The sequence below is a fragment of the Oncorhynchus mykiss genome, chromosome 13, assembly GCF_057628025.1.
Source record: "Oncorhynchus mykiss isolate SJ-2025 chromosome 13, ASM5762802v1, whole genome shotgun sequence".
NCBI lineage: Eukaryota > Metazoa > Chordata > Actinopteri > Salmoniformes > Salmonidae > Oncorhynchus > Oncorhynchus mykiss.
Genome location: NC_143034.1, coordinates 30,017,879 through 30,032,540, shown reverse-complemented (window position 1 = coordinate 30,032,540; position 14,662 = coordinate 30,017,879). Strand labels below are relative to the sequence as shown.

Genomic DNA, 14,662 nt, shown 5'->3' with positions numbered 1-14,662 from the left:
TGTAGTCGATGAACAGCATTCTCACATAGGTATTCCTCTTGTCCAGATGGGTTAGGGCAGTGTGGTTGAGATTGCATCGTCTGTGGACCTATTTGGGCGGTAAGCAAATTGGAGTGGGTCTAGGGTGTCAGGTAGGGTGGAGGTGATATGGTCCTTGACTAGTCTCTCAAAACACTTCATGATGACGGAAGTGAGTGCTACGGTGCGGTAGTCGTTTAGCTCAGTTACCTTAGCTTTCTTGGGAACAGGAACAATGGTGGCCCTCTGTCTAGGCCTATATATTGTGAAATATAAAGAACTTTTGTAGAGAGGGTTTAGATTTCACTCGAGGGTTGAGGGCACTCGACTCCCCTTGCGCCAAGGCAACACTGGGTGTTGGATTGGCTGCGGAGACGAAGACGAAGAGTCTATATATGCAGTAACTGTGTATGTAACCAGCTCATTATGAGGATAACAAACTTCTCTTGGCAACCGCTGGACAGAGCTGATATCCGTCAACTGGTTCCAATTCCCTCTCCATCTTTCCTCTCTCTGTCCTTTCTCCCTGGACCCTCTCTCCTTTTCACCTTCTCTGTTTCTCTCTCCCCCACTGTGCAGTGTGTCGTCAGCTGGCTGGTTAACCTCGCTCTTTCTTACTTTCCCCCCTCTCCTTGTCACTTCTGTTTCTCACTCCTCTATTTCTCTCTCTCTCCACTTTTCTCACTTTCTCTCTGTGGGGTGTTTGGCCTCAGTGTAAAGGTGTGCCAACAGTGCAGCAGGTCTGGCCTATGGGCAGCGTAATCAAATCGGCCTGCCACGCTTGGTTGTCCCTCTGAGCTTCTGGCCCTATAGTACTGTTTTCACTGTGTACTGCATTTTCAAGGCCTCATCGCATCCTTTCAGGGATGAACCTACAGCCAAGGAGAAGAAACATTGGAGATGATCACACAAACCTTTTGTTATGACATCAAGCAGATTATTGCAGATCCAACGCACATCTCCCCAGGCCAATGGAAATATCATTTGAAACCTGAAGACCAGTCAGACTAGATTGCGTTAACCTCACTACCTGTCCTTTCTCCTTTACTCACTACAGGTGGATCTGTTTTCCTCCAAGGCCCTATTTCTAAACTAGGTTGCTGACTTGGCCAGCTGTGCTCCGTCTCTGTCTGTCTCTGGCCCAGTATAGAAGAACAATTCAGTATGACGGGGCAGCCATCTCATCCCTCATCCTCCCATGTATTGACCCCATTCCTTCATCCCACTTCCTCCATCCCAGATCTAGGCTATTTCAGCCGTCGCAACATTCTCACCTGGGGTGCTATAGCTGATCTCTATCTCTAGATGTGTTGTTCTAATCTCCTTACCATCTCCTATACACCCTAAGCCTGGGGATTGTCCATTTATTCTCTCAATGCATCCTGTCCAGCTTCGTCCCGTTCAAGGCTTTTGTCATTAGGATTTCAACAGTAGTAGGCTACGTACAGCTGATTCATTCCTATGTTAACCTAGTGAGCTAATGGGAATTCAAGTGCACTTACTGCACTAATGAGAATTTTTATGCAAGACGGAGCCATTTTTCACATTCTTTTGGTTAGGCTAGAGGTCTTTTAATTGAGGTTTTGGGGAAACATGAACTCTTTACATATTGCCTACAGTATTTCCATTCTCTGTGATGTGAGTTGTTTATGCATTATGCAGAGTTGCCTTCTCCCCTGTGGCTGGCGTCATGCCAAAATCTTTTGCTTCAGAATTGTTCCTTCACACACTTTGTGAATGCGTCTGTCAGCGAGCAGCATCCGCCTGCGGAGTGTAATTTACTTCGTCGGACACAGTTCTGCGTCTGACTGGTTATAGCCCCTAGAGAAGCCCTCTGCTCTGTGAGGCAGCATTGAGGAAAGACTGACTCTGGGCCTGCTATGTGCGAGTAAGCTGCATTAATAAGCGTGTCGGTTTCTACCAACTGACTCGGGCCTGTGAGAATTATCCTGATCTGTTTCACTTATCACAGGACAAGGTTGAGATGCTGCGACGACAGCCCTCCCCCACTCCACCGCCTCGCTCTACCAGCAGTGGCGCACACACACACACATCTAGGGATGGGTACCGAAACCCGGTATTAAGCTGGCCCCGGGGATAAATTATGAAAGACCATAGTATCGATAAGCTCCGATGTTGTCGGTTCTGATTTCGGTACATGTCCTATTTATTGTTGCTTACCTAAACGTTATCTTGCCCATTTTATCTCACCAACCGTTTCTGATTTGCGATAAGATGAAGACATTCGTCTTTGATGCATTTTTAGCTCTTCCCAATCCAGAAGAGCGAGATCTCTGGCGCGGAGCCTGTCTCTCTCACATGCTACAGCATACGCACACAAGAAAGACCCTGCTCTTAATTAGTGACGAGATTGAGAACATGGGTTCATGATTAAAAGGAACCATTAGCCAGCTGATTGTTTAGCTATGGGTGCGTTCAGATATTCAATCACCCATTTTTAAAGATTTTGCAACTTGTTTGTTAAAGTTGCAGCTACAATGAACCAATCCACTCCTCCCTCTAATACCGCTGGTCCAAGCCAAAGACAAGCCCACAGCCCCTTCACACTGGCGGCTAGTAGGAGGATGACTGAGGAGAGGGTGAATGAGTGACACCTAGCTGTGACCAAGTTCATAGTGAAAGGCCTACACCCCTTTGCAACAGTGGAGTCCAAGGGCTTTAGGTAACAGTCTGTCAGTCTATTGAGTTGTATTCCTGTTTAGGATATAGTAGTGTAAAAGGGTTGTATGTTAGTCCCATCACTCCACAATACAATACACAACAACAATTCAATAATGATAATTCAACACGTGAAAACGATCAGCTGGCCATCACGTCAGACGGGTGGCCCAGCCACTGTCAGGACCACTATCTCACTGTTACAGTGCACTACACAAGCCAGGGACAGTGTAAAACGGGTGGTCCTCCACACCAGGACAGTGTAAAACGGGTGGTCCTCCACACCAGGACAGTGTAAAACAGGTGGTCCTCCACACCAGGACAGTGTAAAACGGGTGGTCCTCCACACCAGGACAGTGTAAAACGGGTGGTCCTCCACACCAGGGGCAGTGTAAAACAGGTGGTCCTCCACACCAGGACAGTGTAAAACAGGTGGTCCTCCACACCAGGACAGTGTAAAACAGGTGGTCCTCCACACCAGGACAGTGTAAAACGGGTGGTCCTCCACACCAGGACAGTGTAAAACAGGTGGTCCTCCACACCAGGACAGTGTAAAACAGGTGGTCCTCCACACCAGGACAGTGTAAAACAGGTGGTCCTCCACACCAGGACAGTGTAAAACGGGTGGTCCTCCACACCAGGACAGTGTAAAACGGGTGGTCCTCCACACCAGGGGCAGTGTAAAACAGGTGGTCCTCCACACCAGGGCAGTGTAAAACAGGTGGTCCTCCACACCAGGACAGTGTAAAACAGGTGGTCCTCCACACCAGGACAGTGTAAAACAGGTGGTCCTCCACACCAGGGGCAGTGTAAAACAGGTGGTCCTCCACACCAGGGACAGTGTAAAACAGGTGGTCCTCCACACCAGGGGCAGTGTAAAACAGAAGGTCCTCCACACCAGGGGCAGTGTAAAACAGAAGGTCCTCCACACCAGGGGCAGTGTACAAATCGCAAACTGGCGAAGTAGTGGCAGAGGAGATCTCAGACATTCTGGAAGAGTTCTGAGCTCTGAGACGGAGCCGAGCAAGCTTGCAGCTGTGACTATTGATAATGCTGGCAATATGGATGTTGCCATAAAGAGGCAGCACAGAAAATCTACAAAATTACTTCCATTTGATAAATGGGCAGCCCGAATCAGAGCAGTGGTCATGTGGTTCAAGAGATCCTCGATGCCCAAAACAGTCTTGAAGGAAAAGCAGCAGCTCCTTGGTAAGAAGCCAGTTCAATCTATTAAAGTATTATTTTGAAATTCCCACATTGTACAATATAATTCAATATAGTGTGCGGTAATGAAATGTATGTTGTGTTTTTTTGTTTCAGTTCTTCCTCAACACTCACTCATCCTTGATGTGAAGACCAGATGGAACTCTATGTAATGAGAGATTCATGGAGCAGCATCCAGCCAGCCAAGCAGCAGCAGCCTTGGACTCACGACTGCAAAAAGCAATGAAGGACGAGGACTTCCATAAGGCTGAGGAGTTTGTCCAGCTCATGAGAATCCTCTACACATCCACACTGTGTGTGTCATGTGAAATGAATGCCACCTGTGGACAGATCAAACCCATCCTCCACAAACTGGAAGAGCACTTCACTGTGAAGCATGAAGATACGTTTATGGCAACCATCAAAGAGAAGGTGTGGGAGAACCTCTCCGAGCGCTATCAGGATGAGGAAATTCAAGCCTTCCTGCATGCGGCCACAGCAGTGGACCCCAGATTTAAAGGGAGGCTGGTGAGTGACGCCACCTGGGACAGGCTGAGGAAGGCAACTGTTGAGGCCAATGTGACAGGAGCAACACCAGGGCTGTCAGAGGAGCTGGAGCAGACAGACACAGAGCAACAGGAGGAGGAGTCTGAAGGAGACGAAATGGAGGAGACAGTCCCTCCATTGTACAAAACAAGGAGTGCCTTGGGAGAGCTGTTCTCAGAGGAGGACAGGGAGTTGAGGTTGACGATCCAACAGGACTCCTCGTCCCTCACCCTCATCGAGCATGTTGACCTAGAGGTGGAGCTCTACAAAGGCCTTCCTCCCATCCCCATGGCTGAAGATCCTGTGATGTAGTGGTGGTGGGAGAAGAGAGCTACTCTGTGCTCAAGCCTCCTCCACCCCTAGCGGGAGGGTATTTTCGACTGCAGGGAACACAATAAGCCAGGAGTGGTCCCGACTTCTGCCAGACAAGGAAATATGTTGATCTTTCTCCAGAAGAACTGTTAAGAACTGTTAGTCCTTTTGCAGCCTACTTACAGGCCCCACCCGTGTTGCTCTATACCACTGTATTGTCTTCTGCAGTCTACCTGCATGCCCCACCCGTGTTGCTCTATACCACTGTATTGTCTTCTGCAGTCTACCTGCATGCCCCACCCGTGTTGCTCTACACCACTGTATTGCCTCCTGCAGTCTACCTGCATGCCCCACCTGTGTTGCTCTACACCACTGTATTGCCTTCTGCAGTCTACCTGCATTCCCCACCCGTGTTGCTCTACACCACTGTATTTTCTTTTACAGTCTTCCTGCATGCCCCACCCGTGTTGCTCTACACCACTGTATTGCCTTCTGCAGTCTACCTGCATGCCCCACCCGTGTTGCTCTACACCACTGTATTTTCTTTTACAGTCTACCTGCATGCCCCACCCGTGTTGCTCTATACCACTGTATTGCCTTCTGCAGTCTACCTGCATGCCCCACCCGTGTTGCTCTACACCACTGTATTTTCTTTTACAGTCTTCCTGCATGCCCCACCCGTGTTGCTCTACACCACTGTATTGCCTTCTGCAGTCTACCTGCATGCCCCACCCGTGTTGCTCTATACCACTGTATTGCCTTCTGCAGTCTACCTGCATGCCCCACCCGTGTCGCTCTACACCACTGTATTGTCTTCTGCAGTCTACCTGCATGCCCCACCCGTGTTGCTCTACACCACTGTATTGCCTTCTGCAGTCTACCTGCATGCCCCACCCGTGTTGCTCTATACCACTGTATTGCCTTCTGCAGTCTACCTGCATGCCCCACCCGTGTTGCTCTATACCACTGTATTGCCTTCTGCAGTCTACCTGCATGCCCCACCCGTGTTGCTCTATACCACTGTATTGTCTTCTGCAGGAAAATATTGTTTATTTCATTTGTTATGCATTTCTATCGTCACAACATTCGTCTATAATAGTAATTTGTTCAAAACATTGCTGTTTCTTTTGCTGTAAATAATTGCTTAATTTTTGTTTTACATTTCAGAAAATAAAGCAATGTTAATTCTGTTATTAATTTGTTTCTGTTTTTTTTATTTTTTTTATTAACAAGAGGAACCAATAAGAATACCGTTAAAGTGCAGTATCGGTAAGAGTAGTAATACCATTAAAATCTTAACGATACCCATCCCTACACACGGCACACAGTTGACCGTTTGCGTATTCTGCTGCAGTCTGTGACTCACTGCAGACATAGGGAGCCAGTGTGACGTTCATAGGAATATGATTGACCTACATATTCCCATACTGTGTGTGTACATATGTATTGTACAGTTGTGGCCAAAAGGTTTGAGGATGACACACACATTGATTTCCACAAAGTTTGATGCTTCAGTGTCTTTAGTTATTTTTTTTCAGATTTTACTATGGAATACCGAAGTATAATTACAAGCATTTCATAAGGGGGGGGGGGGGGGCAAGGTAGCCTAGTGGTTTGAGCAGATTTGCAAGTTCAAATCCCTGAACTGACAAGGTACAAATCTGTCGTTCTGCCCCTGAACAGGCAGTTAACCCACTGTTCCTAGGCCGTCATTGGAAATAAGAATTTGTTCTTAACTGACTTGCCTCGTTAAAAAGGTAAATCAAAAAAAGTTATAAAAAAGTGTCAGGCTTTTATTGTCAATTACATGAAGTTGATGCAAAGAGTCAATATTTACAGTGTTGACCCTTCTTTTTCAAGACCTCTGCAATCTGCCCTGGCATGCTGTCAATTAACTTCTGGGCCACATCCTGACTGATGGCAGCCCATTCTTGCATAATCAATTTTTGTAGTTTTTTAGAATTTGTGGGTTTTTGTGTCCACCCACCTCTTGAGGATTGACCACAAGTTCTCAATGGGATTAATGTCTGGGGAGTTTCCTGGCCATGGACCCAAAATATCGATGTTTTGTTCCCCGAGCCACTTGGTTATCACTTTTGCCTTATGGCAAGGTGCTCCATCATGTTGGAAAAGGCATTGTTCGTCACCAAACTGTTCCTGGATGGTTGGGTGAAGTTGCTCTCGGAGGATGTGTTGGTACCATTCTTTATTCGTGACTGTGTTCTTAGGCAAAATTGTGAGTGAGCCCACTCCCTTGGCTGAGAAGCAACCCCACACATGAATGCTCTCAGGATGCTTTACTGTTGGCATGACACAGGACTGATGTTAGCGCTCACCGTGTCTTCTCCGTACAAGCTTTTTTCCAAATGCCCCAAACTTTTGGAAAGGGGCTTATCAGAGAAAATGACTTTACCCCAGTCTTCAACAGTCTGTCCAATCCCTGTACCTTCTGCAGAATATCAGTCTGTCCCTGATGTTTTTCCTGGAGAGAAGTGGCTTCTTTGCTGCCTTTCTTGACACGAGGCCATCCTCCAAAAGTCTTTGCCTCACTGTGCGTGCAGATGCACTCACACCTGCCTACTGCCATTCCTGAGCAAGCTCTGTACTGGTGGTGCCCCAATCCCGCAGCTGAATCAACTTTAGGAGATGGTCCTGGCGCTTGCTGGACTTTCTTGGGCGCCCTGAAGCCGCCTTCACAACAATTGAATCACTCTCCTTGAAGTTCTTGATGATCTGATAAATGGTTGATTTAGGTGCAATCTTACTGGCAGCAATATCCTTGCCTGTGAAGCCCTTTTTGCGCAAAGCAATGATGATGGCACGTGTTTCCTTGCAGATAACCATAGTTGACAGAAGAAGAACAATGATTCCAAGCACCACCCTCCTTTTGAAGCTTCCAGTCTTATTAGAACTCAATCAGCATGACAGAGTGATTTCCAGCCTTTCACACCTGTGTTAACGAGAGAATCACTGACATGATGTCAGCTGGTCCTTTTGTGGCAGGGCTGAAATGCAGTGCAATTGTGTTTTGGGGATTCAGTTCATTTGCATGGTAAAGAGGGGCTTTGCAATTAATTGCAGTTAATCTGATCACTCTTCATAACATTCTGTATATGCAAATTGCCATCATACAAACTGAGCCAGCAGACTTTTGTGAAAATTAATATTTGTGTCATTCTCAAAACTTATGGCCATGACTGTATACCAGTATCTAGGCTAGGCTATATGTACAGTGTGTGAGTCCCTCCCCCATACTGTGTAAGTGAATACGCAGGAACACACTCTCCTTCTGTGCCGTTAATTCTCTCTGCCGCAGTAAACCACATCACTCGCGCCCTGCTCCCCCCCCCCCCCAACCCGGTCTTCCTCGTTGTCCCACGCTACATGGCCCATAGCCTCCTGACACAGCAGCCTTTATTTCCAGGAAGCAATGATGACATGCTCAATGCAGCCTCTGCACCATTCACTAATACAGTCAATGGAGATGCACCACAGCCAGTGAGGATGGGAAGACATTATGAAAAGAGGACCAGTTTCCAATAGCTGTCAGTGAAGATGCCATATTGTTTCCCTTTAACTAGTTATTGGGGATGGGAAGATTCCCTCAGCCATCAATAAAGATGCCCGGGATATGTGTTTCCTGTAAGTCAATGGAGGTGCAGCGCTGGCCATACAGTCCCTTCGGAAACGATTCAGACCCCTTGACTTTTTCCACATTTTGTTAGGTTACAGCCTTATTCTAAAATTGATTAATTTGTTTTCCCCCTCAATCTACACACAATATCCCATAATAACAATGCTTTTTTATTTTAATTTTAAATGTGCTAATTTATTTAAAATATAAAACATTATCCCATTTTACATAAGTTTTCAGACCCTTTACTCAGTACTTTAAGCACCCTTTGGAAGCAATTACAGCCTCAAGTCTTCTTGGGTATCACGCTACAAGCTTGGCACACCTGTATTTGGGGAGTTTCTCTCATTCTTCTCTGCAGATCCTCTCATGCTCTGTCAGGTTGGAGGGGGAGCTTTGCTGCACATCTATTTTCAGGTCTCTTCAGAGATGTTTGACCGAGTTCAAGTCCGGGCTCTGGCTGGGCCACTCAAGGATATTCAGAGACTCTCAGTACTTTGTTCCGTTCATCTTTCCCTCGATCCTGACTAGTCTCCCAGTCCCTGCCGCTGAAAAACATCCCCACAGCATGATGCTGCCACCACCATGCTTCACTGTAGGGATGGTGCCAGACAGTTTCCTCCAGACTTGATGCTTGCCATTCAGACCAAAGAGTTATATCTTGGTTTCATCAGACCAGAGAATATGATTTCCGATTTGGTCTGATAATCTTTAGGTGGCTTTTGGCAAACTCCAAGCGGGCTTTCATGTGCCTTTTACTGAGGAGTGGCTTCCGTCTGGCCACTCTACCATAAAGTCCTTATTGGTGGAGTGCTGCGGAGATGGTTGTCCTTCTGGAAGGTTCTCCCATTTCCACAGAGGAGATCTGGAGCTCTGTCAGAGTGACCATCAGGTTCTTGGTCACCTCTCTGACCAAGGCCCTTCTCCCCCGATTGCTCAGTTTGGCCGGGCGGCCAGCTCTAGGAAGAGTCTTGGTGGTTCCTAACTTCTTCCATTTAAGAATGGAGGCCAATGTGTTCTTGTGGACCTTCAATGCTGCAGAAATCTTTTGGTACACTTCCCCAGATTTTTGCCTCAACACAATCCTGTCTCTGAGCTCTACGGGCAATTCCTTTGACCTCATGGCTTTGTTTTTGCTCTGACATGCACTGTCAACTGTGGGACATATATAGACAAGTGTGTACCACAGGTGGACTCCAATCAAGTTGTAGAAACATCTCAAGGATGATCAATGGAAACAGGATGCACCTGAGCTCAATTTCGAGTCTCATAGCAAATTATCTGAATACTTATGTAAATAAGGTATTTCTGTTTTATTTTTCATTTTAATAATGGAAACAGGATGCACCTGAGCTCAATTTTGAGTCTCATAGCAAATGATCTCAATACTTATGTAAATAAGGTATTTCTGTTTTATTTTTCATTTTAATACATTTGCAAAACATTCTGAACATCTTTTCACTTTGTCATTATGGGGGTAGATTGCTGAGGATGTTTTATTAAAATCAATTTTAGAATAAGGCTGTAACAACAAAGTGTATAAAAAGTCAAGGGGTCTGAATACTTTCCGAAGGCACTGTATATAGTCAAAGGGGTTAGGAAGACATTATTTCTCAAACTTCAATGTAGATGCCAGTGTTTTCTTGTTTCCTGCCACAGTCAATGATGGTGCAGGTCAATGTGTCCATAGCCAGGCAATGAAGATTTGATACTTACAGTATTTCCCATTACAATCAATGAACCTGCAGCACTGCTCATTCAAGATGTGTTCCCTTTACAGTCACTGATATGATATTGTCTACTTATAAAAGTTGATGAAGATGGTAGTTTTAATATATTAGTTGATGATTAAGTAAATTTCCAGTCAATAACATGCCATGTAGCCTAATACCAACAACCAGACTGGTATGTTTAATGCAGTAGTCAGCATCAGGAAATGCTGTCGTGGCAGACAAAATGTAGGCTATGAAACAACTATCAATTGGGACCGCCTCATTCTGCCCTGACACCTCTTTTTCTAGTAGCCCAGCTCCGTTGGTTAAATATAAGGACTACTTTATGTTGCAGAGGTAGAACCATTTGTAGCATTACGGGGCAACACATTAGCTTTGTGTATGTCATGTTGGCAGTGGCCTCTCTAAATGCCAGCCTGGTCGTGGCACAGTGAGTGTGTACTTTTAGCTCAGCATTTCCTGTTTTGATGGCAAGAGTGTTTGACAGATGGGCTTCCTCTGCTCTCCTCGGTCCTCTCACTCACTCACACACCATCTCATGCCGACTGCATTCCCAGAAAGGGGGCCCATGCCCACTATACCGTCCTTGGCAGAGCCAAGGATTCTGCCCTGACAATACCCTCTGTGTTGATGAGAGCTGTAGAGTGGGTGGTGGTGGGTACTAAGTAGCTGCCCTATACAGAGCTTAGGCTAGCTATGGAGCTATTCAAATAGTTCTAATAGTTTTCACCCCTACACACCTCCCCACGGAAACACAATCTTCTTGAGTGTGATGTACAGTCCTGGTGCTTGTTGCACCATGCTGAATACTGCAGTTAAACTCTGTCGCTACTTAGCATTGTGATTATGAGTGTTTGATACAACCAGGATATTAACAAGTAAAGTAGCCTTTTCACCTGAATGTCCAAAACAATAGGAACACCCCCTTTAGCCCTCAGAACAGCCTCAATTCGTCAGGGCATGCTCAACAAGGTGTCGAAAGCGTTCCACTGGGATCTTGGCCCATGTTGTCCCCAATGCTTCCCACTGTTGTCCCCAATGCTTCCCACTTTTGTCCCCAATGCTTCCCACTGTTGTCCCCAATGCTTCCCACTGTTGTCCCCAATGCTTCCCACCGTTGTCAAGTTGGCTGGATGTCTATTTGGTGGTGGACCATTCTTGATACACACATACAGGAAACTGTTGAGTGTGGGAAAACCCAGCACCGTTGCAGTTCTTGACACACTCAAACCGGTGCAACTACTACCATACCCCGTTCAAAGGCACTTACATTTTTTCATACTCATTCACCCTCAGAATGGCGCGCACACACAATCCATGTCTTAAGAATATATATATTTTTAAAAATCTTTCTTTTACGTGTCTCCTCCCCTTCATCTGCACTGATTTGAAGTGAATGTTGGTTTTCCTAATGATTTGTACTCTGTGTATAACATATAACAGGGAAGCCATTGCATCCTGATATGCCCCACTTTAAAAGCTGTATAACCTGTTAGCCTATGCTCTGTATTGAGCAGGAGTGACCGGCCTCAGTGTATTACCCAAGGACTCCCAACGGCAGAGTTCCACCTACTCCAGGCCACATGAACTATTCCCCATTCAACACTCAGTCAATAGCTATTATCCTATTAAACAGGAGAGGTGAGGGACTGGGCAGGATAAGGAAACCGGTTTTGGTGAGCAGTGAAAAGACTTTAAATGGAGGCCATGACACCTGGCAGGAGTTTGCCACTTAAAGGGGATGTAGGCTATTCTACACTGCCTAAAGAAAGGGCAAACCATAGAAATGTAATAGGAATACTCAAAGGGATCCTTAAAGTCCCTAGGCTGTGTCTCAATAGCTTGTAATGGCTTCCTTCCTCATCTCCTTTCCTTGACCACTAAACCTAAAGGATGTGATGGTTTATGAAATCTATCCAGCCCTGTTCAGTACTCACAGAGGAACGGAGACGAGGAAAGGGAGTCACTCAGGAGTATTAAGACAAGTAGGATCAAGTAAAAATAAAAAATAATAATTAACCTATTTTTGTGAGACTTACCAAGTCTGCACTTGCACAAAACCAATATTTTCTTAGCATTTCGACCATTCAGAACAGTCTGGAACACAGCGGTCTCTCAAACTGCTCACTCTGTAGATTTTATCCCCGTCTCTCTCTCTCTCTCTCCCAGTGCTCCGCTGTGACCTACTTTTGACTTTATGGCTTTTCTGGCTAAACTCTGAAAATTAAAAACCATGAGGATCCCCCACACACACACACACACACATTACATTTGGTGCAGCCTGCACCAGGCAGTCGTGTGTGTGTGTGTGTGAGATCTTCATCTCTTGAATAGATGTGGAACTATGTGCCATATTTCAGCCTAAATGCCAGTGGGAGAGGTGCCCAAAGTATTGCCAGTTGGACTACATAGCAGCAGCACAGGACCCAGCCACAGGCGTTACATACACTCTGGGGTCAAGTGATTATTTTACCAGCACACACACACACACACACACATACACACACACACACACACACACATCATCCTCTCTGCCAGCTAGGTCAGTAGACATGACCCAGTCAGTCTCATCAATAGCCACTACGCCCATGCCACCCTGTACCGTCCACCTGGCTGCAGCCTGCCTGCATGTGACACTCTGACACATGCTGCCACCCTACAGTCCTGCTTAAGAACATATTGAACTGTCATGGAACCCTGGGCCATGTTCAATAGTGGTGCACTATATAGGGAATAGGGTACCGTTTCAAACACACTCAATGCGTCCATTGATCACTGCCATCATAGTCAGCAACACAGCAAGCCCCTGGCATCCTGGCATTGGCAGTGCTGTACTTTCCAGAATAGTGCCGCAAGCTAACACAATAATGCTCCTTTTGTTCCTCTGTTTACAAAGTGTGTGTGTGTGTGTGTGTGTGGGCCTTGCCCTGAATTCAATCCACTTTGTGCTGGAAAAAGAGAAGAGAAATGGAATAATGGATATAGGGAAAGTTCAAAAAGGGGGGAGGGGGGGGGGGGGGGGGGTTCTAATTTCAAATATTACTATGGCATGTCACCTGAAGACTTGTGTAGGTCTGTTGGACCAAAGAGCTCCGTATGTAACCGAACTCTCCAAATACCTCTAAGGTAATTCTAAGGTAATCAATCGTCTGTCTCTTTTTCAAACAAGATAATAGTTTCGTCAACAGCAAAAAGAACGTTCTGGCCCTATCACGAACATCTAAATGTCTTTGTTTTTTCCTTTTGTTTTGATATTGCGCGGCAACCAAGCCCCCCTCATCAAATGTCTTCATCTCAAAAGCGGCCCCTCACCAAAATGTCCTCCTTGTCGCCGTTAAACGGCTGTTAGAAATATAGGGACTGACGTCCTGTTGGCTCTTGGCTCTTGTTGTTACACAGCAATGCTGATGCAGTCCGGAGACGAGACGGCATTCGCACCTAACTAGGAAGTCCACTGGAGTCCATTTCAATTGCGTTTGAGATGATGTCCCTTGCAACTGTGACCGTTTCTTTCTGTCACACCGGCACTGTGGTATCGTCACTGTAAACAGTGTGTTGATATAAGCCGTGGGTCCCGACATTACTGTAAATTGATTTAACCATTAGGCTACGTCAGCACTATGCAATTGCATCAATATTCCCTCTGTGTGTATGTGTGTGTGTTTTAGGGAGAGTGTAGGACTAGATATCTGTGATCTGCGTTGGCCATTTTTTTTAAAGCTCTTAATCAGATCCTGTCATCTGATCTAGAGTCAGTTCTCAGTGTCGGCTAGATCTCTGCTGATTGCCAGGCAGGGTGAAGAACGGATCTCAGAGCAAACCTTAGCTTAATTAGAGCTGATGTAATTGTTGTGACGTGAGGATGATATGTATGTGTGTGTGCCGTGCAGACGGGCTGCTCCGCCCCAAGCAACAGGAGTCTCTACTCTACCCCACTTCTTTCACACACACACAGTGGGCATACATAGCAGAAACAGGTCTCATAAACACACTGAGGTCCAGTGGTCATTGACCATCGCAGGGCAAGTCAATTTCCTTGACCAACACACACACATTCTCTCACACACACACACAAACATTATTACCGCTAGCGACGAACGTTGCGGCAACACTGAGGCAGTCACACGCCCACACATCAGCTCCAGCAGTCTGACCTTGGCCAGTGTCCTTCCATTTCTAAAGACCAGCCTCTTTCAAAGCCACACTCAGACACCATCTAGTCTCCTCTAGTCTGGAAATATTCTTGAATAATATCCTGTGGTTCCTTTTCCACCCGACTAATTTATTCCCACTGTTTTCACTTCCTTGCTTTCCATTCCAACGTGTCCTCTGTTCCCCTTCCTGAAAACACTAAGAAATAGTTCCTCTTCCGCCTCCCGGGTGGCGCAGTGGTTAAGGGCGCTGTACTGCAGCGCCAGCTGTGCCATCAGAGTCCTGGGTTCGCGCCCAGGCTCTGTCGTAACCGGCCGCGACCGGGAGGTCCGTGGGGCGACGCACAATTGGCCTAGCGTCGCCCGGGTTAGGGAGGGCTTGGTCG

The 14,662-nt window shown here is 46.4% G+C and overlaps 2 protein-coding genes across 11 annotated transcripts in view; both read left to right on the top strand.

Moving 5' to 3' along the window:
• Positions 1-14,662, top strand: part of LOC110485940 (SEC14-like protein 1) — a 65,872-nt gene that overhangs the window by 16,572 nt on the left and 34,638 nt on the right. The gene's annotated exons all lie outside the window — the stretch shown is intronic.
• On the top strand, positions 3,511-5,375 carry LOC149978822 (uncharacterized). The gene has a single exon (XM_090196006.1). It carries the CDS (start codon positions 4,084-4,086, stop codon positions 4,756-4,758), a length of 675 nt encoding a protein of 224 aa, XP_090052132.1. The 5' UTR covers positions 3,511-4,083; the 3' UTR covers positions 4,759-5,375.

Excerpts from the sequence above, each read along its gene's own strand:
- LOC149978822 (XM_090196006.1), top strand. The coding sequence starts at position 4,084 with ATGGAGCAGCATCCAGCCAGCCAAGCAGCAGCAGCCTTGGACTCACGA.